Source organism: Pleurodeles waltl, chromosome 10 (genome assembly GCF_031143425.1).
Source record: "Pleurodeles waltl isolate 20211129_DDA chromosome 10, aPleWal1.hap1.20221129, whole genome shotgun sequence".
Lineage (NCBI taxonomy): Eukaryota > Metazoa > Chordata > Amphibia > Caudata > Salamandridae > Pleurodeles > Pleurodeles waltl.
The window spans coordinates 159,828,175-159,854,661 of record NC_090449.1 but is presented as its reverse complement, the minus strand read 5'-3'; the positions used below and the strand labels follow the sequence as shown (position 1 = coordinate 159,854,661).

The window sequence follows — 26,487 nt, the reverse complement described above, 5'->3', positions numbered from 1 at the left end:
CCAGGTCCTCGCTGGTGAAGGCCAGGGCCCTTTCCCCTGCCACTCGTGCCATTTCCAGGACCAGAGTCAGGACACAGCGGCACACTCAGTGGAGTACCTGCATGCACGGAATCTGGGAGTCAAATGAAGTTGGGATGACTAGATGGTGTACGCTCCGTGGCGGTGGGCACCGTCACCGCCTGCGCCGATCATGATACGCTCATATTCCCCATTGACAACCATGTTAACCAATGAATGGTCGCACGGTGGTGAACACTGCCTTACGCTATTAAGACAACCGCTAGCGGAATGTGGTCACTTCCACTACAACATTTCTGGATTACAGGGGGCAGACATTTTGGCCATCACTACACAGTTATTCATTTCTCATTTGCCCCATGCAGGTCCTATTGTCCCCAACCCCCATAGGCATGAACAAATATACATTTACTCACCACAACAGTCCTGATGTATCATTAAGGACATGTCACTCCAGTTTAACATCCTACTTTGCATATGTGTCATTGATTTGTATGCCAGCAGTGCTGAATCCTTAACATGTTGGGCAGATATGTGTGTGTTCCTCACATGTGTTCTCAACTCCTCCTAGGTACAGACCCATGTGGTGAGGGAGGGCCCCGTTGGTGTACAGACCACTTGTTGATTTGTGGAGCCAATGGTGGAGCTTCACATCATTATCAAATACAGATTCAACCGTGCTACAATTCATGAACTTTGTGCATTACTGGATCCAGCACTGAGACCAGCTAATCGGAATCAGCATGCCATCCCTACTGAAGTGCAAGTGCTCTCTGCACTCCATTTCCTGGCCACAGGCTCATTTCAGGTGACTGTGGCCATGTGTGCAGGTTTTTCACAGCCAATGTTTAGCATTATACTGTCCAGATTCCTGAATGCATTTGTATCAGACATCCAGTCCTATGTGAGATTTCCCCAAAGTGCTGACCTCCCTGTCATCAAGTCAGACTTCTATCCCTTTGACAACATTCCCCATGTTATAGGTGCAATCGATGGAACCCACATAGCTTTCATCCCCCCAAGAGTAAGGGAACATGTGTACAGAAACAGGAAGAACTTTCACTCCATGAACATCCAGTTGGTGTGTACTGCAGACCAGGACATCTCACATGTGAATACTATGTTCCCTGGATCAGTCCATGATTCCTTTGTGCTGAGGAACAGCAGTGTGCCACACATGATGGAATAACTGCAAGGGGACAGAGAATGGATCATAGGTAAGTGTGTCTGACACTTTTTGGCACATAGCAGAGCCAGGCTGTCTGCAACTGCGGGTTGTCAGTGACAGTCCTGTTTTGCCCCCTTTTGCAGGTGATTCTGGCTACCCCAACATGCGTTGGCTCCTGACACCAGTGAGGAATCCTAGGACAGATGCAGAGAGGAATTAAAATGAGGCCCATGGACGAACTAGGAGCGTGATAGAGCGCACAATAGGTCTCCTGAAGGCTAGATTCCGTTGCCTCCATATCTCTGGGGGATCCCTGGCCTATGAGCCTGAGAAGGTGTGTAGAATAGTGGTGGCCTGCTGCATGCTGCACAACGTGGCTCTGAGGAAATCTATTCCCCTCTTAAAGGAGGAGGGGTCTGTATATGCAGACCAGCTTCCTCAGAGAGGGGATGAGAGTGATGGTGATGATGAGGAGGGGGAAGATGTACACTCCAGGAACCAACTGATCAAACTGTACTTCCAGTAACCAAGTGGTACTATTTGATGCTGTGGTAGTCTGTGCTGCATACTGTCGGTGTGCCTTATCCTCTATGGTGGTTTTGGGGCTATAGACATTGTCACTGTGACCAGGTTTACATGGGACATGTGACATTATGGACAACTTGTTAGACATTTCTGTTGGCACCACCCCATGTTATGCTTGGGGTGCCATTCCTGCAACAAAGATATGAATAAGTGATTACAATGACAATTGCATGCACACTTCGATTTGATTCAGCGTAATGACAGGGGACATTTACATTGGTGAACAGGTGTTTTTTATTGGTGTTAGGGATGCCATGGTGCTCTTTACAGTGATTGGAGTGGGCTACTGGTGGATGTCCATATTTGCTACATGGTCTCAGCGATTGTTAGCAGTGGGAATATATCCATCTGTTATTTAAATGTTTTGGGGTTGTGGTTTAGTGGCACTCTTGGGGGACAGTTCTTCTCAGAGTCACTTCTCAGAGGGGGTCTTGGTCTTGGCAGGTGTTCCATTGCCACATTTGGGCCTGAGGGACCGTTTGGGTGCCTGGTGTTGGCCTGTACGGGTTGAGGTGCTGGTCTCCTGTGTGTCCTCAGATGGTGGCACAAGTCCAGTTGCTGCTGCTGCTGTTGTTGGCTGGTCTGTATCTTGGCCTGTAGTAGGGGCTTCATGCTCTGTGGGGGTCTCGGGCTGGGTTGGGACAAGATGCAGCAGCGCACCTGCTATGGTGGCCATGGTGGTATTGTGCAGTTTCCACTGCTCCATGGTCTCTTGGTGTTGGTCTCTCTGCAGCCTTTGACTCTGCTCCAGGATGTCCACAATCTGGCCCATCCTGTCCTGGGTTTGGTGGTATGCTCCCAGGACCTTAGAGATCACGTCCTGGGCTGCAGCATCCATCCTGTGGCCTCCCCCCTGGGCCACTGATGCCCTCTCACTGGGCCTAGCCCCTTGTGCCTGTGTCCCCTGCACAGGTCTGGCGGTACCACTTATACTGGGGCCATCGTCATCCTGCCTCTTAGTAGGTGGTGACTGTGGCCACTGTCCTTGTGTTCCACCAGTCTGTGGCCTGGATACACAGGTGTGGGGCCGGTTGCCCTGGCCTGATGTTGGTGGTTGGGTGGTAGAGGTGTCAGTGGTGTCCTGGGTGGGGCTGCTGGATGGTGACAGTCCAGGACTGTGAGAGGAGCCTGGGTATTCCTCACTGCCCAGGGTTCCCTCTCCAGTGTCCAGGGTGGTGCCTCTGTCTCCATGTGGGGCACTGCCACTCCTTGTCCTGTCCATCAGGGTGGCATGGGTGGTGTTGTCTGTTGGGGGGAATGGACATGTCTGTTACAATTGCATATTTGGATGGGGTGCACAGGGCGGGCTGTTTTGTGCAGCTTTTCCACTTTTGGGCCATGCAGGGTGCCTTTGTGAGGTTGCCATTGCATTTTGCTTAGGATGTGGAGGTGCATTGTGGGTGGTGTAGTGCCTTTGTGATTACTTGCAGTGGTAGGTGTCTGTGCACAGGGTGAGGTGTGTAGGTCTGTTGGTGGAATTGTGGGCATGCAGGGTGACTGGATGTAGTGATTGTGGCCCGGGTGGGGTAGTGGTCCTGGTGGCTGTTGGAGGGGTGGGGTGGGGGTGGTGCATGCATTACAGGTGTGATGGAAATGGGGTAATTGTAGACAACTTACCAGAGTCCATTCCTCCAGTGAGGCCCTCAGGGTGCAGGATGGCCAGTACCTTTTCATCCCAGTCAGTGTAGTGGGTTGCTTTTGGTGAAGGTCCTCCCCCAGTCTTCTGGACCACAATATTGTGCCGGGATGCCTTGGACCTCACTTTCTCGCGCAGGTCGTTCATCTCTTGCGGATGTCATCCCTTGTGCGTGGATGGTGTCCCACTGCTTTGACCTTGTTGACAATGGTCTGCCATAACTCCATCTTCCTGGCAATGAGTGTGTGCTGGACCTGTGCCCCGAATAACTGTGGCTCGATCTTCAGTATCTCATCCACCATTGTTCTTAGCTCCCTTTCTGTGAAGCGTGGGTGCTTGGGGGGTGCCATGGTGTGTGTTGTGGGTGGTGTGTTGAGTGGATATCGGTGGTGGTGCTGTTGTGTGGTTGGGCGTGTGGGTTGTGTGATGTTGCGTTCAGTGTCTGTGTGTTGTGTTGTCAGTCTGGGTTATCCTATTAGCGATGCAAAGGATTGTGGGGTGTGTCTGTGAGTCTTTTATAGTGTTGTGGATGTGTGTCAGGTGTGTGGGTTTCAAAGTTGCCAATGTGTGCATTTCTTGCTGTTGGGTCCCATTGCTGGCTGTGGTGATCTGTACCGCCAATGGTCGTTCGACATCCACTAACCACCGCAGTGATTTGTGCATCATAATTTGAGGGCGGGGGATTGGTCTGCATGGCGGTGGCGGGGTGGGATGGCCAGCCTTTCCACCATCAAGGACCCTGGAGGTAGCAGAATTTTTGGAGTTTTCTGTTTTTGGCATCTTTATATGGCGGGTTTCTGTTCACTGCCAATGGTGGTCTTCCGTTCACCGTCGCCACGACAGTCGACGGTGTTTACCGCCATGTTCATAATGCTCGGCTATGTGTTGTCTTGTACTACCAATTCTCCCTCAAGCCAAATTCTCTTGTTCCTGATCATGTTCTGGGAGGATCACTGAACACTGTGGGCTTTTCGTCACCTTTTTTGGCAGAGATTTCGTCTAAGTCTTTTTTCACAACTTATTTACTATCTGAAGACATTTCTCCGCCATTTCCCCAATTCATGTCAATGTTTTTATTCCTAGTTTTTCTGTCTTGCCAGTTCATCATGCTACAATAATATGTAAATTGCCTTTCATGTGGCCAGGAAAAGCTGCAAAATACTTAATGTGTATGCTCTATATGTCTGTCAGCCTTACAAACAACGCAATTAGTGTGCTATTTTTATTGAGAGAAGTGTGGGAATACTGTAATTTTTTGCCACAATTCTTAGGGCAGTGTGTCCTATATTTCCCAAAAAAATGCACATGGCGCCTTATTTTTAAGTTTGATGTTTGGACAGAACACTCTGTCAAAGGCAATGTTTTTCCCATCTTTTGTGATTAGTGTGTCATTGTACTTGTAATGTGGGGGACAAAATACCTGCCACTTTTTGACAATGAGATTCATAATTTTAGCTAGCCAGCCACAAGTGTGACCAGCGTGTATACTTTTATTTGACTCAGTAAAAAACAAAAAAGGCTCAAATATAATTAGTGAAGAAAAACAGTTATGGGTTTGGTCATTCTTTTGGTGACAGCAATTTCAAAGATTTTCCAATTCAGGTGGAACAATTTAAAATGTACCACAGGCAAGTTAAACAGTGGGCCTTGAACAATAAGTATCTATGCACGTCCTTTGAAGGTCACATGCTAACTTTTAAACTGACTGCTTCACTTTAGTCAATTTCCCAGAGTTTCAAATGTATGTGGTTGAAGGAGAAGCAAGTCGGAAAGCACACGCGTGACTTAGATTGGCATTGTGCACAATAGTAGAAAGCCTCTTACCTCGTTCCATGCGGAGTACAAACTGTGCATTTTCAATATGCCTAACTCTCTCACTTTAATGCAGTATTCCAGTCAGCAAAATGTTGATCTTTCAGCCTTGCAATATCCACTGTAGACAAAGTGGAGTTGCTGTGCTAGTCTAATGATATACCACATTATATGGAAGGTACGCTGCCAAATGCATCAGCTAGATAGACATCTTCTTGTACCAAGTGCAGGATTAACAAGTCTTACCATATGATTGCAATAGAATTTCTGCCTACTGAAACCAACCTTGCCAGAAGAAGTGATCTTATAAATTGTAGAGAGCACATTCACTTCTCCTCTGTCACATAATTTCATTGGTAAGTTTATTGTAAAGCAAAGGACTTGTTGGAGGTTCTTTACAAGCAAACTCCCGAGGGAATCCTTTGTGTTTGCTTCTAATTATCCCACGGGCCACAGTGCCAACATGGTACAGTTTGCTAACCAGCTGTATTCTTGTTTATAAACTGTCTGCATAGAAGTTATAACCTTTGTGAAACAGAGAGCTGTCAAGATCCCACGCAGTCTTCTTGCTCGTTCCTAATGAGGTAATACAACCAGCAGGATTTATGATATTGTCTTTCACAGCGTACACTCTGTGGCTATAATCAGTCGGAGCTTTCAAACACTATATAAATCTTGATGCCATACTGCTCTCTTATAGGGTATATACTGCATGAAGGGCAGCAGCCGTTTGCATATGATTGAAGACTTGTCCTTCTCTATATTCTGTCCTGGAGTGTAAACCTCTGGATTCTTTTTTTATTTTTTATTTTTAAACTTTTTTTTTTTTTTTTTTTTTATGAAAGTACTGAAATGCTCAGTATACAAAGCATGTCATCATCATTATGTGGATAACAATTTACTTCTAGAAGGAACGGGTGCAATATTTTAATCTGACATATCAGCAAAATAGCAAATCTACTTTGCAACATTCAGCCCAATATCGATCATGCATCATCAGAAACCAGGTTGCGAACCAAAGCTCAGTTTTAGTCTATGACTTTGCCCCATGCCATGTGTCCGTTCATAGATTGTTCCAATTGGACCATATTTTATTGTATTTCCTAGGGTCGCCCTTGACTTTATAATTCTCCAGTTCGGCTAATTGATACCAGTCTATGTTGTGTTTCCAGTCACAAATCAACGGGAGTCCACTTGCTCCCCATACTTTGGCTAGCTCTCTTTTGGCCACCCCTGCAGCCAATCTCAACCATATTTGTTGGTGTCTGGGCCAATTTTCCTCTCCCGTTCTATTTAGGATAAGCCAACTGGCTTCTAGCGGCACTCGGGTCATCACCATTACTACTTAGGACCAGCAACTTTGAGGTATTGGGCAACTCCACAAAGTGTGAAAGAAAGTCCCCACTAGGCCACAACCCCTGCTGCACAGATTAGAGTCACTAGGGCCCATGCGGTGTAAGAGGGATCTGGAGTATTAGGACCTATGCAAAAGTCTAAGTTGTATAAGGCGGGACCGGGCTGTAATTGCCTCCTCCCGAGCGCTCTGCAGGGCTTCCTGCCAGTCCTTGTCTTTTATGGTGCCTATGGCTCCTTCCCAGGTCTCCCGAAGTGTGCGCCAGGGATCCGGGTTATCATTCAGTATCTTTTTATAGATCACTAAGACTGTCTTACCTGTGAGTTGTTCTAATAGCAATCTGTCTTCTAAAGGAGATGAATCCGGGAGTCATTCCCCCCTCCTTTGTGTCATCAGTATGCATTTCTTAACAGTATATACGTATAGCTCTCCAAGTCTGCCATGAAGAACTCAGTAAGCAGCTCTTCAAAGGAAATAAACCTCCCGTTCCTCCACACATCTCCCAGTTGTTCTATACCAGTGAGTCCCCATCTATTAAAATCCACCACTTTACTTAACTTGCTCAATTGGTTGCTACTCCAGAGCGGGGTTGCCTTCGTCAGTGTGCCCTCGCACCCTAATAATTTTGTTGCTGCTCTCCATGGTTGGACCATGGCTAATGTATGGGGGGGGGAAGGCCAGCCTCTCTTCTCCTTAAATATAGGACTGCAGGGTATCCACATTCTCCCAACTATCTATTCTGTACGCTGGTTCTTCACTGTCAGCAAATGCCCATTTGCCCACAGTGGCCAACTGGGACACCCAGTAGTATGTCTGGATATCCGGGATCACCAATCCCCCTTCGAAGACTCCTCTCTGAAGCTTCTTAGCTACCCTATCATACAGGAGGATACGCAGTTCACTGTTGTTTTTGTTAAAGAAATCTTTGAACACTTGATATGGAGTATTTTGGAGGACATATAATAGTCGAGTGAGGGTCATAATTTTAACCCCTTCGCTGCTAGGCCTTTCCCCTCCTGTGCCAAGCCTTTTTTTGGCTATTTGGGGCAGTTTGCGCTTAGGCCCTCATAACTTTTTCTCCACATAAGCTACCCATGCCAAATTTGCGTCCTTTTTTCCCAACATCCTAGGGATTCTAGAGGTTCCCAGACTTTGTGGGTTCCCCTTAAGGAGACCAAGAAATTAGCCAAAATACAGCAAAAATTTTGTTTAAAAAAAAGTTTTTTTCCCTGAAAAAGGAATCAACAAAGGGTTTGCGGTGGTAAAATCACAGTCTTCCCATCTTTCATTAGTCTATTATTGATGTGGACCCAACGACCGGACATTCTGGCAACATCATATGACAAAGCGTAGATAAATGCCACGTACATATATATTATCTGTGGAAGGACTCTGAAGTAATTTCTCAAACGGAAAGTTCTCACTCAAGGAGACATAAAGGATGAACCCTTTATTTACATTTCAGGGTTATGCCTTGAATAGTAAATGGTACTGTAGTCTGTACACAATCCAATATTACCTAGGGACAAGATTTGCAGCAAATACGCGTCAGAATATTCTACTCCCAGACCCATTTGACAATGCAAGACATGTGGTAAACCCTATAGTCCCGAAAAGAGTCTTGTCCCTACGAAATGAGGTGGCGGATGAGTGGAGCAACACAGAGCACACAGATGATGGATATTTGAGGGCGAAAGTGGGAAACGATTCAATAAATAGATCCCTGAATGTGAGCAGTGGCAGTAAACAAGTAATCTAATAAAAAGGGATGGTAGAAAAGCTATGCTGTGCCAGAGGTACAATCGCAAGAAGAGGAAAGAAAGTCATTGAGGAAGAAGCAGTAAATAAGATTGAAAAAAGCCAGTCAATGGTGACCAATGGGCAGGCCCAAAGTCCAAATTAAGTTTTGCTGTTGTCATCAGTAGGTCTTCGGCAACAGACATCTAAGCTGTTCTTAGGCGAGGTCTAAAATTAAAAAAAGAAGCCAATAACCAAAATTGTTTAGATCTACCAAAACTCTCAAAACTGAGAATATCAAGAGGTGTCACTAGGTGTGATTCATACTATACATTTGTACACATATTCACCAATGTGTAAGTATAAGTACCAGAACGAAAATATAAAACTAGGACCTGAGGAGGCACCAAAGTTCAGGGCAGCAAGATGGTCTCACAAGGGTGAGGCTTTGCAGGCTGACAAGACAATATGACAGAAATCTACCCCAATAAGAGCTTTCCTATACCAGTGTTCCACTGTGATGTGCTATATTGATTGAGGAGCTTCGCCATCTAGGCTCACTTGATCGTTACACAACTGTGCAACTAAGATCCTGCAGAGAAGCTGCACAGCCTTGGGCAACTGAGGTGTGGCCATAGCTGAGCTTGCTACTTCCTTAGCCATGCAGCGCTGGACATGCTCTCTGGTGGATTATCCCTCCCCAGGGTAGGCTTTGCTCAGTCGAGCTATGGAGGCCTTGGAGACTGCAGCCTAATGTGAGATTTATGGCACCCATGCACTCCTGGTTGGCAGTGAGTGGTGGGGGACAGGCTATAGAAGAACAGAAGATGAGTCCCGCTACAGATGGGTCCGGGTTGGGGCAGTCAAGAGATGGGGATAGTTGGCTCTCCCGCTTTCCTCCTGGGGTCTGTAACCATCTGCAGATTTGGTCTGGGCATTGCCTTGCTGCTCTTGAATCTGGAGATCCTGACACATGCCTGACAAGTGAGTCTGGTTGTGCCCCTTCCCTTTTCTTTTATTTGGAAACAGGCCTGGGTTGCGAGGTGATGCAGGACCGATGCTGTGCTTGGGCACTTCGTGGGCCCCGGGCTGCTTGATTGAAGGGGTTGAGTCTGGCATAAATGAACCAGTGGTGGGTTGCCAGGGCCACCCCAGAACACTGGAGTTAACTGGATAATCTCACCTGGTCCTGACTTACCAGACTAGGTGGATGGATTGGCCAAAATGAAGATTCGCACCAATAAGCTTGAAAGCTTCATGGATCACTTGGGATAGAGAGACTGTTGCGTAGGATGATGCAAACGGTCACAGCTAGAGACTTCTGTGCATGGAGAAGTTTCTCTAGGTAAATAAAGCAAAAAATGAAGACTTTTCTCCTATGGCAGTCAACGTGCGAGTTCTGGAATCAAGCAGTGGGCAAAATGGAGAAATATGCAGAGAAGATGTTGGACACTGTGACTGAAAAGTCTACATTTACATCCATGTTTTTGGTGGAGCTGGCATATAGATCACTGGACCCATATTCCTGCTGGGAGCCTTGGCTTGACCTAATCGTTCCCAACTAAAGAACCTCAAAGACCACAACCTTGTGCTGCCACTGGCCAGGGAAATTCAAGACTTCATGTTGGATGGCAATAAGATCGCCATATAAAACGGGACTTAACCCTGTTGGTGCAAGAAAGGCATTCCTGCTGATTAAGAGAAATCTGCAATAGGCGGGAGTGTAGTATGTCCTACAGAATCCTTTCAAATTGCAGATTTCTGTCAATGGCTGACCTCACTTTTTGACACACCCCAAGCACGCTACTAGATTCTGTAAGAACGTGTGCAGCTCGCCAGAGCACCGAGATGTAGGTGTTTTATAGTACTTATAGTCAACTCTAAAATGCAGATAAATGCCTTAATCCCCACCATACTGTAGGATAGAAGATCACTGACTATGCACAACAGACCTCAAACGTGCTGGACTGGTACAGGGCACCTCAGGCTGCCATCTTGTTTTGAAAGCGCTTCCTGTAAGGCAAACTTACCCATGAATGTTAAATTGTTTTACCCCAGGAAGGAAGGCTGGTTAAGCAAAAAGAATTAATGGTGGCATTCAACACAAATGTCAGTCTCAGCTGCCTGCTCGTACCTTGAGTGGGAAGGGTGTCCTGCACCTTGCCCAATGGTGAGAGTTTCTCTAATGAAACCTTTACATTTTCTTTCTACTGTTGCTGTTGAAAGTTTGATGTAGGTAGGCTGAGTCAAATTTTCACATCATTGGATTGCATGTTAACATTTTAATGCACATCCAGTATATTGCTTGTTCTGGGAGTTGTAGGGGGTAGCGATGGATGGATTATTCCATCGAATAAGTTGGATAGGTCAGAGTTGGTGGGATGTGGGAAGTACGGAGTAAGCAGCCTTAATTTCTCTAGCCATCACAACAGTGTGACTTTAACATGGTTTTTCTCCCACACCAGGACAGACCCAACCCGCAGTTGTTTAAACTTTACATGTGGTCATATCAGATAAGTGCTTGGTTGACATTGTGCATCAGTCCGAGAGGGCTCTAGCATTGCCGCAGCACATTATACAAGGTCTAGGATAGACTATTGGTTGGTCACCAGAGGTATTGAAGCCTATTAAACACTAATTTAGCATATGCCGAAAACTGTCTTTGATGTCACTCCAGTCCTATTAGCACTTGCCTTTCCTGGCCTGTGCAGCGAAAAACATTTTTTAGGAAGATTCTGTAGAATGCATAAAGAGACTTGTATTGCGAGCAGAAATTCATACCTCCTTTCAGGAATACTTGATCTGCAGTAATCAATCAGCACTAGCACACTTTGGGATATGTTCAAATTGATTTTTGGTACATGTGTAACCAAACGGTCAGGTGTCTTAATATCTCGGAGTGTTCAGCTCACAAAACTTGAGAATGACATTCAGGCTCTTGTGAAAGAATATCATGAATTAGGGGAATACACAGATGCTCCACGAAATCAATGTTGAGGTGGGAATGTACAAAGAAGAAACTGACCGGAAGGTTAACCACCAGGGCCAGGCGACAAAGGCCAGGCTGAACAGGGAGGGGGACTTACTGGGGAAAATATGACTTATCGTCTTGTATACCCTTTTGCTAGCATTGGAATTAACGTCCTTTATGTGGGCAACACCCCATAATTCGGCAAAGCAGAGAATGTCCAGTAAGAGTTCACTAACTTCCAGCCTTTATACATCCAACTCCAATTCTACATGGGATGACATAAACTCCTTTCTTGACAGCATCGAATTGGCATGGCTAGATGATGCACACAGGCACTCTAGATGCCCCAGTCCAAGCATAAGGAGTAACTCAAGTTATCCAAAGCCTCCCCAGTGGCAAGGCAGATGAGCTCTACTTGCTCAGATTTTTAGGGTCTTTGCTCACATACTTTTGCTTCACCTACCAGTGGTGTATGAGGAGTTCAGGCAAACTGGAGCACTCCTCCTTCTATATTAGACCCTAATTGTAATGATTCTCATGCCAGGTAAGCCACCTGAGCGAGCATTGCGACTTCTTCTATCCACTATCATTGATCAACACTAATAACAAAATCATAACTAAATTGTTAGCCAGTAGAATACTTGCTCTTCTCCTGAAGATAATCCAACCTGATCAGTCGGGTTTCAAACCAGCCACTTAATTTACCATAATCATCACATGATCTTTCCAATGCTGTATTAGCTGGATCTGCTAGTTAATTCCATGGCCTTATTTATTGATTACCCATTCACATAGTTTCATCAAAATGTATTGATAGCTACCCATTAAACACTGTATTGAGAAACAGGCAGCAGTTCCCACCTATCCCAACTCCTCAGCACATTTCCCATAGATCCTATAGCTAGTCGGCTTTGGTAACATTGCACAAAGTGTCAGTTGTTTTAGAGCCAGACGCCTACTAGGCTTCCTGCATGTGGATAATGTATCATTTCATGTCTGTGACCCCGCCACAAACATCTCACCCATGATCAGAGAATTTTGACGATTTGGCCACTTGACCAGCATATCAATCAGCTCTTCTCAATCGGTTGTATTCCTCCTAACCCTGGCATTGTCTGAATATACACACAATGTACACCCAGACCGAGCAGTCGACTGCCTGCTCCTTTTGGAATAAAAACATGTCAGTCATACTGGACTTAGTTTTCTCTGGACTTACTGGATGGTCTCTTACTATTGTGGGACTGTTTTAAGCTGCTCTGGGAGTGCTTTGCGTTTGTTGATGTGGGATTTTTAGTCACACTTTATGGCACTAGTCTGGTAGTTTAGTGCTTTCACCAGTTGAGCAGTCTGCTACTACAAGTTTGAACTTGCTTTGTCTACTTAAGGGAAGTGCTATACACAGTAGATCACGGCTACCAATCTTTTCTGTCATTGCCGGAATGTATCCTGGAGTTACACCTGGAGTATAAGTAATCTGTGTTGAAATACTTGGGAAGCTGCGTAAGCAGAGACATGGAGTCCCTTTTGCTGAAAGGCCACAGTATAGCCATTGCACAACTGGAGGACCAGGTTGGCACCTGCATCAGGATGCCCTTCACCTTAGAAAGCTAAATAGAGTTAGCTAAGATGACTGTGCTCCTTAAATTCTTATAGCCATATGATAATATACATTCCACTCTTATTAGGTTACTGATATAGATCATGTATGATGGATTGGAGTTGGCAGGTAAACACCCAAGATGTAATGGGAGGTGCTGACTCTCCCCTGTGAGCAGGGAGGTCTTCTAGCACCTGATTTTGAATTATACTGTTTGCACTCTGGCTTTGTATGCACATTACTGAAACCAGCTGACAGCCTTCCTTCTGCATGCAGCTATTAAAGCGAATCCATGCCATTTGGACACAGTTCTCTGCTCCTTCGCACAGCACCCCACTAGTGAGTAGACACAGTCAAATGTACTGTTTGATTTGGGGTAGCCTTGGGGCTAGAGCTGATCTGGACTATCTATATGCTCTTGAGATTGCACTTTCTCGCAACCCCCTGGCTTTCTAACATCTGACCTGAAAGTATACTATAGGAGGCTGGCTCATTTTATGGTGTACACCTATGGTGTAGCACCCTTTATTAAGTCCAGGCAACCCTTGGTGATAGTGTTTTAGTGCCTAGATAACCAAACCCCTCTAGGGGTAGCTGTGGAGAGCAGTTAAGGCTTACTAGGGAGGAGCGTAAAGCACTTACAATACAACAGTAGTCAGTCAATGATGTTCAAAGAAGAAAGAACGACACCAAGTGTTACAAAAATAAAGTATTCTTTATTATAACACTACTACTATCCTAACATTGATATATCTCCACCTGAAGATACCTACACACAGAAAATATACTTAAAAACAAACAGGAAAAGCATTAATATAAATGGAGCCCTATGGGGGCCAAACCATATACTAAGAAAGTGGTATAAGACTAGAGGTGGGCAACCAAGGGAAGTGTGTTAGGATCTTAGCGGCTGGTGGAGTACAGTAACACCCAAGGTAAGTAATAGACCCATTCCCCCAGACCCCCTGCCTAATTAATTACCCCCTCCCCCCGGTGCCCATGTACAGAGGAGTTATTTACCTGGGGTCTTATAGACTAACACAGGACTGTCGCGGTTGGAATTTTCAGGATTCAGGTCTCTTCCCAGGGGATCCTGAGGAAACCAGTTAGCACAAGGACGGTTCCATAGTCCCCGACCTGTGGATACCCAGGAAAGTGGAGCGCATACACCAGGGAGCCCAGGTGCATAGGGGTGAAGTGACATCTGAAAACCTGCGTTGGAGCCATTTGGGCCCTTGTTTGTTCAGATGCTGTCAAGACCCGTGGACCAAGTCGGTAGAACTCAAGGGCAGATTCTGGACAAGAAGAACCTGAAAAAGAAGGGGACAGTGTCCAGACTATTCAATTTCCAGGTGGTGCAGCTAGGCAATACCCTGCCCTTCTTGGGGAAACGTTCCTGCAGGTCAGTGCAGGAACAAATGCAGCTGTGGAGTCCATGTGATGCAGGAAAATCCTTGGTGTCCCCCACGAACTGTCCTACGTCGGTTGTCAGATTGCAGAAGGATCATTGATCAGCAGAACTGCCAACAAGCATTGAAAAATGCAAGACCAGCAAGGTCCAAGCGACTTGACCCTTCGAGGAGAGTCAGGGCTGGCCTCAGCACACTGGGGAGCCAGCAGGAATCATTAGAGGCTCCCTAGCCTATTGGCAGGAGGCACAGGGAGTTGCAGGGAGGTCTCAGCAGCACAATAAAGAAGGGGTCCCACGCTATTGGAGTTGCAGGATAGAGGCTTTTCTTGGAGTTACAGAGTGCTGGAGGCTGGGGCTTCTTGGAGCTGGAAGATCTTCTGGAGGAAGAGTCAACAAGCCTTAGCAATAGCAACAGAAGCGGTGTACAGGGGTTCCGTCCCAGTGGCTACATCAAGGGCCCTCGGTCTCCCAACTTGGTCAGAAGACAAGTTGGACCTGGAGGGGGCCACAGAACCACCACCTGTGTAACATTGCTTTCACGATGTCCGTAGGACAGCAGCTTCTACCAGGCGGTTGTTGTCATTGAGTTGCCTGCGGATGTAGAGGAGTGACCCCTTCACTCCAAGTGAGATTCCTGCTTGCTTCCTGATGCAAACAGAGTTATTGTGACCCTGGAGGATGCACAGCCATGGAGGTTGCAGAAATCGTGCAGGAGCTGGAGAAACAATGTTTCATTGGGAGCCCTCACAACTGGATACAGTCTTGTTTCAGTTCCTAAGGCAGACCAGCAGCGGTTCCGGAGACCAGATTGCAGAAGATTCTTGCATAGCATTCCTTGTAGAGTCTTGCTCGATGAATCTTGGAACCCACCCTCATGGGAGCCCTTAAGTAACCCTAAAAGGGAATTGGACACTATCTGCGGTGACCCACCTATCAGAGAGGGTCAGTGACGTCATCCTCCTAGGGGCCTCTGTACATCTTATTTCCAAGATGGCAGAATGAAGTGGCCACCTGGCAGAGCTCTGTGCACCCTCCCTAGGGGAGGAGTTGGACAGGGGAGTTGTCACTCACCTGTCCTTTTTGTGGTTTCGAGCCAGAGCAAGAACCTGGTGGGGTTCATGAACTGGTGCAAACCGGTTTATGCAAGGAGAGCACCAAATGTGCCCTTCAAAGAAGTCTGGTGGCGTTGAGTCCACCTCAGCCAAGCCCAGAGACACCTAGTTCTAAAGGAGAGGAGGTCACACCTCCCTCCTAAAGGAAACCTTTTGTTCTGCCTTCCCCTGCTTGAATTAGGCTCAGCAGCAGGAGGGCAGAATGGTGTCTGGGGGTCTGCAGAAGCACAGGCTGGCTGGCAGACACTTCAAGGCAGTTCAGGCAGATCTGGGGGATCCTCTAAGGAACCCCCAGAGTACATGGTATTGTGCAACTAACACTGGAATCTGTGTAGTTGCATGATTCCAACTTGTTTGATACCAAACATGCCTAGATTCGGTGAAACCATTATGTAGTTGGACTACTCATGTTGACCAGTGTCCACTACATACCTTAAAATGGCTTCCTGCACTTAGAAAGCCCAGAGAATGGAGTCTGGGGTTTGTAGGGGCACCTCTGCTCATGCAGAGGTACCCTCACCCTCAGGACCATGCACCCTGCCCTAGGACTGATGGGCCTACCATAGGGGTGACTTACCTTGTCCAAGTGCAGTGACCGCAATATAAGGCGAGCCTTATATCTAAAGTGAAAGGTGCATGCAACATTTCACGCAGGGTGCAATGGCAGGCCTGCAGATACAGTTAGCATGGGTTCCCATGGTTGCCATAATACATGCTGCAGGACATGGAAGACCCTTGGTATGCCAATGCCCCTGGGTACCTAAGTACCATATACTAGGAACTTACATCGGTGCACCAGTATGCCAATTGTGGGGTGTAAAATTTAACATGTAACCCAATTTAGGGGGAAGAGCACAGACACTGGGGTCCTGATCAGCAGGATCCCGGTGTACTACAGTCTAAACACACTGACACCAGGCAAAAAGTGGGGGTAACTATGCTAGACGGATGCTACTTCCATACATATACAAACTGCTTAAACATCCTGAGGTTTCAGAAACCAAGTAGCTTGTATATCAAAGACGCTTTCATTAGCTTTGTACCTGTCTGACAAATCAATGACTGCATCCCCTTGGACATATTCTTATATTTTAAGGAAAAGTACAAAAAGACCAACCGTGCATTTACATCTTCCCGCTAAAGTTTAGAACACTTAGGGTGCTAGTGTATTCCTTTTCCTTTGAGAGATTAGTATCCCGGTTATATGCTGCAGTAGAGAGTGCAGCACCCGTCTGTAGCCCTGGTGTTAGAGATAAATGGAATACTGACCTAGATGTACCCGATCACGGAGGATCAGTGGAAGTTCTGAAATTTAGACTGCTTCATATAAAATTCCTACACAGAATATATTACACTCCTGAATCTTTATGCAAGCTAGTTCTCAGAGGCAATTCGAATTTTGCTAAATGTGGGACTCGAATGCTGGAATAATTCATCTGGCTTGACTTTGCCCATGGTTGCCTGAGCTCTGGACAGAGGTACTACATGCAGTATCCACAATGATCCACTTTGAGATACAGTTAATGCCATTAATAACGCTGCTGGAATATGTAAAGGGAGTCGGTGAAGGCGGACAGTTTCATGGCTATGATGATGCTTTTGGCAAAGAAGAGCGTGGCAATGGGGAAGGCCCCCCTCCCTCCAGATGCACATTTAGAATAGTTCTACTGGTCAATAAGCCACTCCAGATGGTATGTTATACTGTAGTGTGGAATATTAGTAAGCAAAATTGGCATCATCTGACTTTGTATAATTACGTGAAATTCTGCAAAAAAAAGTAATGTCAAATTACACAAAATGCAAAGCTGGCATTTTGCAATATGTTTTAGCACTAAATGGATCCAGCGTCTGTTATGGACTCAAGGAGGCTTTTTGCGATTTAAAAAAAAAAAAAGCACAAAAACACAAGCCCTGCAAACGGCAGCCACGTGTGTTCTCGCTGTTTGCATTATTCCCTTGCTAAGATGTTTCTGCGAAAACACGGCGTAATGGTGCTGTTTGGCAGAATGTTGTCATTTTGGGGAATTTCGCTTAACAAGCGTAATGTTAAATTACACAAGATTACGCTGGCTTAACCTGCTTAATATACAAACTTTCACATACCTTCCTAAAGCATTATTGTTGCTCAAATGTGAATTTACCTTGAAAAAAACAAAAGACTGGAGGAAGAGGAACAGTTGGTTTAATTAAACATTACGGCCGGGAGAACAGTTACAGAAAACAGGGGCCTGACGACTGTCTCAAAGAACAATTAATCTGAGCTGTGTTTTATACATTTCTCTGGGCCTCATAAGACTTTTTCAGTATTCTATTTTTGGTAAAGTATATGGGCCATTGTCTTGGAGTTGTAAATATGGACCTGATAACAAATGCATGTGGGCCTTGACCTTGTGTTGACACAGTGAGGACCAATGGGTAACGTGTCCTAGATGTCTGGATTGAGGGGTGCGTGATCCTGGTGTGTTACTGTGTATACTGGGTTCTGATTGAATGTTCCTAACTTCATGTGGCATCTGACTTTATTGTGTTTTGGGAATGTGCTCACCCCTCCAGCCATGTGTGCATTATTGGGGCTAGTCTCCTAGGATCATTCTAGTGTCGCTGTTCCTATCTGTGGGATTGATCTGAGTTTCCTGTTCGCACTTTTGTCTGCCGGCTGTGTGCTGCTCCACCTGTGACCTGTTCATCAGTAACCTCAGGCCCAGGTCCCAGAGCCTGCCTGTCAGGGTTGATGGAGAGTTTATGATGGATGAATTCGCTAATAGTGCTCCAATTTCAGTTTTATATGTGAACGTGTCAGTGCATCGACATCGATTTTTCTTTTTTTTTTTTTTTTTTTTTCTTTCTCCAATATCAACATTACATTATGAACACTGATCCTAGAGCTGAGATCCAATTAGGACAAAAAAGTTCTGGGAATGGTGGTCGATTGTCAAAGTCTCCCTTTCCAAGATTCCTGGGTAATAATGCTTACTGTTCTGTTGCAGGATGTGTGAATCCATGAAATATACAATTAGAGAAGAAACCTTTATTTGTGACTGCAATTTCCAGCAGGGCGGTCAGTCAGTTTTGAGAGGTGACACTGTTTTCAGAACCCGGCAAGTGTGAGGTCGACGGGCTACTAAAGAGAATGATTTTTATAGTACTGTTTTATCAATGTATTGGGGGTTCTGAGGCGGCAGAAAGTATTTTCAAGCATGTGAATGTAGTAATAATACAGTAGCTGAAGAACAGCTGTTGCCGGTAACTTTGGGTTTCAGTGTTCCTAGAATTGATATCTGTCTCCTGGTATGTCCTTGTTATCCACTGCAGAGGTCTCTGAATTCATACTCCATCTCCCGAACCCCTATTTCATTCTGATGGTTCTAACTTCTCCTTGCACCATTTTAGGGTTTCATAATTTGATAGCCCTTTATCATTTGCTACAGAAGACGTCCACCACCATTCAGTTGTTCCAAGTTCCCTGTGCCCTGCATGAAGTCCTTTTGCTCCATTTTGAGTTTAACTATTGCTCTCTCCTACTAAGTATGAATGCCTCTTCTTTCTTCTAGTGTCGTATGTCCTTAGCTTTCACCTCCAGATAGATTGCGCACTTCCGGTGCCCATCCCCATCACTTTAGATGTGTTTTCTTTGATGCTAGTCTAAGACCATGAATGGTGCCTACAGCCAGAACAAAAAGAAAATATTTTTTATGTAAAGCTACTTGATCACACTTAAGCATTCCTAGCATCAAGCCTGCTGTCAGAGTTGCTGCACCGGAACTGCATTTTTCGGAGATGTTATCATAATATTTGTTCAGGCTTCTTTGACTCTGTCAACTATTTCGTCAAAGTAACAAAATAAAACGTGTTTGTGTGTGCAATTTGATTTAGCTAGAGTAAACTGCTAGGAAAAATAGGTTGTCCTGGAACTGAAGGGGTTATTCTAGTTTTGTGCAGTGCTTTGAGCCGTATTGCAAACACGTTTTAAGCTTCCTGGGTCTCATTGTTTTAGTAGCATGGCTTGCTGGCTGGCTTAAACATGTTTTTATTTCTCCTCACATTCTTAAATCTGCAGGTTAAAGCTGAAGTTTAAGCGTGGCAGCATACCTCTTGTCATGCCTTTGGAGTTTGTTGGTTGCATTGGAGGATGTGACGAGATGCTGAGAGAGATCCTTGACCTGAAGTATCTGCAGGCACCCAGTAGGGTGCTCCAGCCTAATAATCGTCTAAACGCCCATGTGCAAACGAGTAACCCTCGTTCCAGAACATCCAACTTTGAAAGTAGCCAGCAACGGCCACAGGCTGCGAGGTCAGTCAAGCCTAGTAAAGCACCTGCTGCAGTTCAAGCTCCCAGAGTCACTCCACAGTTCCCAACCAGTGATGACGGAAATGCAGTGGTGTGTAACTGTGGACAGGAGGCAGTTTTACTCACAGTTCGCAAAGAAGGGCCTAACCAAGGCAGACAGTTTTATAAGTGTAATGGTTCAACCTGTAGTTTCTTCCTGTGGTCTGATCAACAGGCAGATGGTGGGGCTGGCGGTGCCCCCAATCGAAGTTTTGGAACAACTTCTAACTCGGCTGCAGGGCCATCATCTCAATTTACGGCCAGGGGACAAGCATCTCACTTCCCCACAGGAGGGCCAGGAGCTCAATTCCCCACTGGCGGACCCTCTGGTGGTGGGAGAGGAAATGGCTGGACGACAAATGACAGACATTCAGGCGGGGGAGATGAAGTCATTTGCAAGTGTAATCAACCTGCAGTCACCCGAACAGTTCAAAAGGATGGGCCCAACAAGGGTCGCCAGTTCCACACGTGCCAGAATCCTAGAGAGCAGCAGTGCGGTTTCTTTCAGTGGGCTGATGAGAATGCACCACCAGGTAAGATGGTATACACGTATCTGTATCTCGGGTGGCACAACAGCCATTTCTTTCCTTTTTATGGCATGCCCTTCCTTGTCTCAAACTGTAATGCTATTTGTATTCTTTACTCATTTGTACCTTTGGTAATTATTTAAGAATCCTGGATGTATTCTAACACTACCTGAATATCGATCTTTTTGCCTGTGCCTGTTCAATGGTGAATACTGCAAAAGCGTGAATAACACCATAAGGCATCTCAGTATTTACAACCTACTAATTCCTACTTTAAGCTTTTCTTTTCTTTCATTGTGTTGACATTACCATGCTCTAACAGGACCCATCGACCTTGGATGGTAAAAAAACAAAAATATTGGCTCAGAAGAAGAGGGAGCAGCTGATCTTCAAAAGCACCAGGCAGCTAAGCTTTTCAATAACCTGCTTCCTAATCTGAAGGAGTGGCACATTCTCGAAAGATAAATGTTGTTTTTTTTCCCCTACGCACTTTAGCTGGAAGGACGTCCTCAAGATGCATTTCTTTTTTGACATGGTTATAAAAGACATGTTATCGGGTAGGGTAGAGTATGAAAATCAGTACCATCGGCCACCTGTCCAGTTAATATTAGCTCCTCCAAAAATATGTTCTTAAGAAGGAGCCAATGTATATAATGTTAGTGGGCCTCAAGTCCAACCTACATGTTCCCCTGCATCTGCATGTAGATCAGTAAGTGCTCTGAGCATTTTGCCTGGTCTTTTCAGTATTTTGGTAAGATGACTGGAAGGAAACTTCACCATGGGGCACTAGGAACACTTTGAGGAAAGCACAAAGTCCTTTCCTGTAAATAAAGATGAATTTCGAGGGTATTCACTGGCCCCATTGCTTTTTTGCCTTGCATATTAATCAAGTGGTAGCCTGTGTGCTTGCATTAATAATAGTCCAGTGGTAGGTGGCTCCTAGATTGCAACTCTTCTATTTGCTGGATATTCCATTTTGTTTTTAAGAAGCCAAGTGGCCTGCATAGTTAGTGAGGCAATTTGAGGAGCTCTATTAATTAAATTAGATAATCTTCAATCCTGTTAAAACAAAGCTGACTGCTTTTAGACTATGCCACGGCTTCAAGAATAGATTTATGTTCAATAATTTGCCTCTTGAACAAATGCACAATTTTACATATTTTGGCATCTGTGTTTCATCTTGTAGAAGATGGACAAAAACTATCCAGATGTCAAGTAACCTCCTAGCACACCGTGTTGACTTGATTGTGTGCCTTGTAAGGGAGCAGTGCGGCGAACAGAATCTCCTGGCTTAGAAATACATTAGATGCAGAGTCAGATGTCCGAATGCCTCACGCTATAGAGTATACATTTGAGGCACCTTTATGTTGCACTTCATGTGTGAATGGCTTTTTAAAACGCCTCCTGTGGCTGCAGCCTGATACCCCCTCTAAGCTGCTGTTTCAGGATTTAGCATCACGGATATTGCTTCTCTAGCCAATATAAAGCCTCTTTTGTACTGTCTAAGTTTAGGGGATGTCCGAGTTAAGCCTTTTTAGGAAGTCCTTATGTGATGTCTTGGGTTTTCAGTTTAGAAAAGACCGAGAACTGCAGGGGCAGGTAAGTATGACCCACTTAAGTTTCCCCCTAAATCTATTACTATTGGCTTGTGAAGTCAAAGCAATGCATAAATGATAGCTCGAAAAAACGACATCCAAATACCCAGTAAGGGAGCACCATGAAGTGTTTATAACTTTAAAATGAAACCCTTGTATTCAAGAGTTTCTTGTGGCAGGTTGAGCCTGCTTAGGCAAAGGGTTTTTATGAAGACCTAGGATTGGTAACCCTCCTCTGAAATGTTTTCCTGTAACTGGTAAACTTTAGCTGGCCAGTCTAGTACTGTTATAACAGCCACAGTTGGGTAGAGAAAAAACATATGTATTTTTTGGCCCCATGTATGACATTTTAAGAGCTAAAATGCTCCAGTATTTGAAAAGTACCTTGGGTGTATGTAATTTTGAGCTGACATTGGACTTGGTGGAAAAAAGCACAGATACCTCAAGAACTGTAGTCTTCCCAGGACCGCTAAACCTTCTGGCCAATCAAGAGCTGTTTTAGTGATTCTGGAGTATGCTGTATTTTAAACTATTGTATGCTTGATGTATTTCATGAAATAATTGTTTTATTTTTATTACTTATACTGTGCACCCAAAAGTGTCTAGGTGCTCAGAATTCCGTTAGAAAATATAAAAAAGCTCACTTCACAGAAAAAAACAAGCTAATTGTATTTGTATAGTGCTTACTACCCATGTCGAGGTGTCAAAATGCTTTTTGGGGGGGTAGCACACTCTTCCAGAAAGAATTAGTGGTGGATTAGTATAGGTATAACAAGTTGAAAAAGCCCACGTTTTCAGAAGGTTCCTAAATTTTGACAAGGAAGGCTGTTTCCATAAGAATATAGGTCGAGTATTCCATTGTCTTACTGTATCAACCAAGAACTCTCGCTCAGCTCAGCAGAATCTAGGTACATTAGCCAAAGACACCTTTTTTTAATCTTAACTGGCAATTCACCTTGTACAAGCTTCTGAGATAAGACAACCCTCATATAATGCTTTCTGGTCCAGGCAAACTGATTTTAACCTGAGACTGTTTGACCAGTAGCCTGTGAAGCTTAGCGGGTGAGAAAGTCAAATCGTTTTAGATTCAAAGTTAACCTGCTGCTGTTTTTATTCAAGTTGTTCAGAGCTTTGACAGATAATCGGAGATAGATGACATTAAAGTAGTCAAATTATATGCTGCTGAGGGCTCCAACAGGATCAGGGCAGAGGGTATGTCTTGGTAGGCATAAACGTTGGAGCTCATCTAGCTAGTCTTCGATTTCAGTGCTGTAACCTGTGTGAAGACAGTGTTCGCTGAGGGCAGTACGTTTTGAGACTTGACGAACTCCAAACTTTTATCAAATACTGCGCATTGCAAAACATTTGTACAATTATGGCAGTTGGGAGAGGCATATAATTGTCAACACATTCCAGATCAAGTGTTTTTCAGCAGTGTTCTAATCAGCCCTTTTTATTTTTGTTCAGTCCCCTGACACACAACCTTTGTTCAAAGAAACATTAATGATTAATTTTACATGAGTAAAGGGGTGGCATTGATTGCCATTTAGTAAGGGAAACTGCAAAAACATCTGCATGCTAGCTGGAAAAACCTGTTGACAATTCTCATTTGCTGCAGATTGGGCTTTCCACAAATTTAAGGGAGCTTCAATTTTATCTAGTTTTCCTTCAAAATGATATGCACATCAATTTTATTCTGTATAGAGGTAGCATCTTGAAAAGGTGCAGTACCTCCCTTTAGCCTAGACGGTAAAGACAGCCTGCAAGCTATTGGACAATGACAAGGTTTTTTGTGAATAATTGGTTGTTTTAGTACATTTTAGGGCTTTACATGCATTAAGCATGTTCCTTTCAATCTTAGCTGTATAAGAGTAATCCCAGCATCAGTTTCATTCTAGGAGTCTTATTTTGGCCAATTCTTCATTAAGCCAAATGTTTTGATATTTTTTTCTACAGCACTTTAATTGGGGGGTGGGGCAAGTTGTCTAAGATCCCAGTTAAAGGTTCATTTTAATGATTTAGTAAAATATTAGAATTTTCTCTCAAAGTTTGTGGGTAGGTTTGTAAACAAGAGGCCATACCGTCTGTGGCCACATTTCTCTACTAACCCATCATCCATTCAACTCCAAGAGGGAATCTTGGCTGTCATAGTAAAAATGATCCAACCAGCAGCAAAGTAAATATATTGAGCCTTAACACAATAAATAATGTCTACTCTTAGCCCTTCTTTATATGTTTGTGCACAGTTTTTAGGCTAACGTTAAACAGGCATAACAATCCTCTCAATGTAATTTGCATATCATTAGTTGCAAATTAAGGTGTATGTTAATATCGCCCATAATTATAATATTCACTTTATCCTAAGATGAACTGCTTAAATGCAAGAAGCAGTCTAACGCAGCATTGGGACAGCTATGTGGTGGGTTGTACCAAATAACTAAGCTCAATTCCTTATGAGCTGAATTTTTAAAATTTTATTAAGAGCACTTAAAATAATTGACAAACCACCACCACCACACTTCTCTCTAAAAAAACAAAATAAAAAACTGAAATAATGTTTTACCTTGGAGGCACTTGGTCCTTCATCATTATGCAATAATCCCCTTTCATCTAAATTTCATCTAGGCATATCAATTCTAAGTCATGTTCACGTGAGTCATGGATGTTGTGGGTTTTATTTTATTTTTTACTGTAGAACAAGTGTTTTATGAAAATGCCAGGTAAGGGACTTTATTTTGAGGACAAGTGCATGCTACCTAAAACAGGTATGGGCCCTAGAGTGCATTGCATATGATTGTTAGCATGGTTGCAAAACACTGTCAATAGACTTAACGTTGTAGGACACTTGGTACACAGAAAACTAGGTATACTATGAGACAATTCTAGGACACAGAAAAGTTCTGAAAAATAACATAGCTCTCCCTCATTTTCAATTTTTCTGTAAACAAGTAGCATCTCCGTTCAGCAAGTGTGAAGGAGCTTGCTGCTTTGGGCCAGCAGGAGGCCATCTTAAAGACCTGCTTTGCTCTTCCATCAACAAGCACTAGACCGTCACCCAGCTTGCCAGTTCTAGTATGGCACAAAGCAAACAGAAAACATTGAAATCCAGGATTTGAGCCCAACAGCTTCTAGATCAGCTCTGGTACTTACTGGTAAAGTATGGAAGTGTTAAAAAATGGTAGTGCCCATATTTTAGGGATTACTAGTTGTGTGTGTGTGTGTACACTGAAGTCCCTTAAACTTAACAAATATGTTAATTACTTTAGTGACCATCGTGTTCTTGGGTCTTCAGCCTCATTCCTAGACAGGGTATTTCCAATATTATTATTCTGTTCCTGAGCCTGGTAAACTTGCATCCAAAGTAAAAAGAGGCAAGGCTTTGAAGAAGCATCAGTTGCTTTTCTCTGTCTACAGGAATGTATTGTAATGTGGGCCTAGAGTAGTGGGGACTGAGAATGGGCTATATTATTTTAAAGTAGGAAATGTTGATTCTGGTGAGTAATATAATTCTCATTTTGTACACATTGAAAACTTCCTAAGCATCACAGAAACAAGGGGGGTTAGACTGCAGAGATGTGCACCAATTGCCTTGCTCAAAGTTATCTTTCACATGGCTTGAACAAATTGGACATTAGCATTGGAACTTAATTTTGATGTATGGTGTGTCCAAATAGTACACATAGATTAAAACACCTGGCAGTTCCACAGAAGGCTTTAGTAGGGTTAAGCCTCAACGATAATTCACTAGGGTGAAGGAAGACTGTGAGTAGACTACCTTTCGAGCATACAGCATGCAATCCATTATGCTAATGAGATATTGGCTCCCATGTTGTTGGGCTTAGCTTCCTATATGTGACAGTTACTTCGGTGAACAATTGTGGTTTGTTCAATCCAAATAAAATTTGAGGGTCTTCTGAAAATTCTAATTTATGAGACCTCTTTAACCCTTAAAAGAGGTATTCATAAAACCTGCTGGGCTGCAATTGGCCTGCTTTAATTTGAAATTCAACTAGAACTTTTAGGGAAAAGGGTGCTTGACACTGTCCTGAAGGAGAGCTGTATGTGATTCTTCAGCCAGCAGAACTTGGTGCTCAGGAAATCTGTGAGCTGACAGTATCAGTAAAAGAAATGCAGACCACCATGTCACTTGTTTTATTTCAGATGGTGATCGTGGTTTTGAAAGGCATACGAGACAGTGTTTTTATTTCACAGAGTAAGGGTTCCTTAATGACTGGAACCAATTATCTTGACTGCTTTCTCTCCTAAGTCTTTTAGGGTACCTGGATAGCCAGTCCATGATTAGAGGAGTCCCTGTCCTCAGGGTACATATAGATATATATATATATATATATATATATGTGTGTGTCCACTTCCTTTCAGTCATATCACGAAAGGAAAAGCCGGCACTCCAGACTTCTTTTGTCCAATCCGTTTATTCTTCTTTCATCATACGCTGTATTGCTTGGGCCGGTGCGTTTCAACCGTGTTGCTCTTACTCATAGCCCATAATTCCATAATACAATTCCCAAGCCCTACCGCCTCTAGAAACTATATCCTGCAGTTTGATAGACATGAAAAAAATACTATCGACATTATCCCATAACAGTCAAATACCTTGTTCCACAATGCCCTAT

General features: G+C 44.2%; 1 protein-coding gene across 2 annotated transcripts in view; it reads left to right on the top strand.

Annotated features, from left to right (window-relative positions):
* The window catches only part of TOP3A (DNA topoisomerase III alpha), a 226,817-nt gene that overhangs the window by 192,441 nt on the left and 7,889 nt on the right, over nucleotides 1–26,487 (top strand). For both annotated transcript variants that reach the window (XM_069210104.1, XM_069210105.1), the window contains exon 18: nucleotides 19,462–20,264. In XM_069210104.1, coding sequence (XP_069066205.1) covers nucleotides 19,462–20,264 — 803 coding nt within the window. The remainder of the gene's footprint in view (nucleotides 1–19,461; nucleotides 20,265–26,487) is intronic.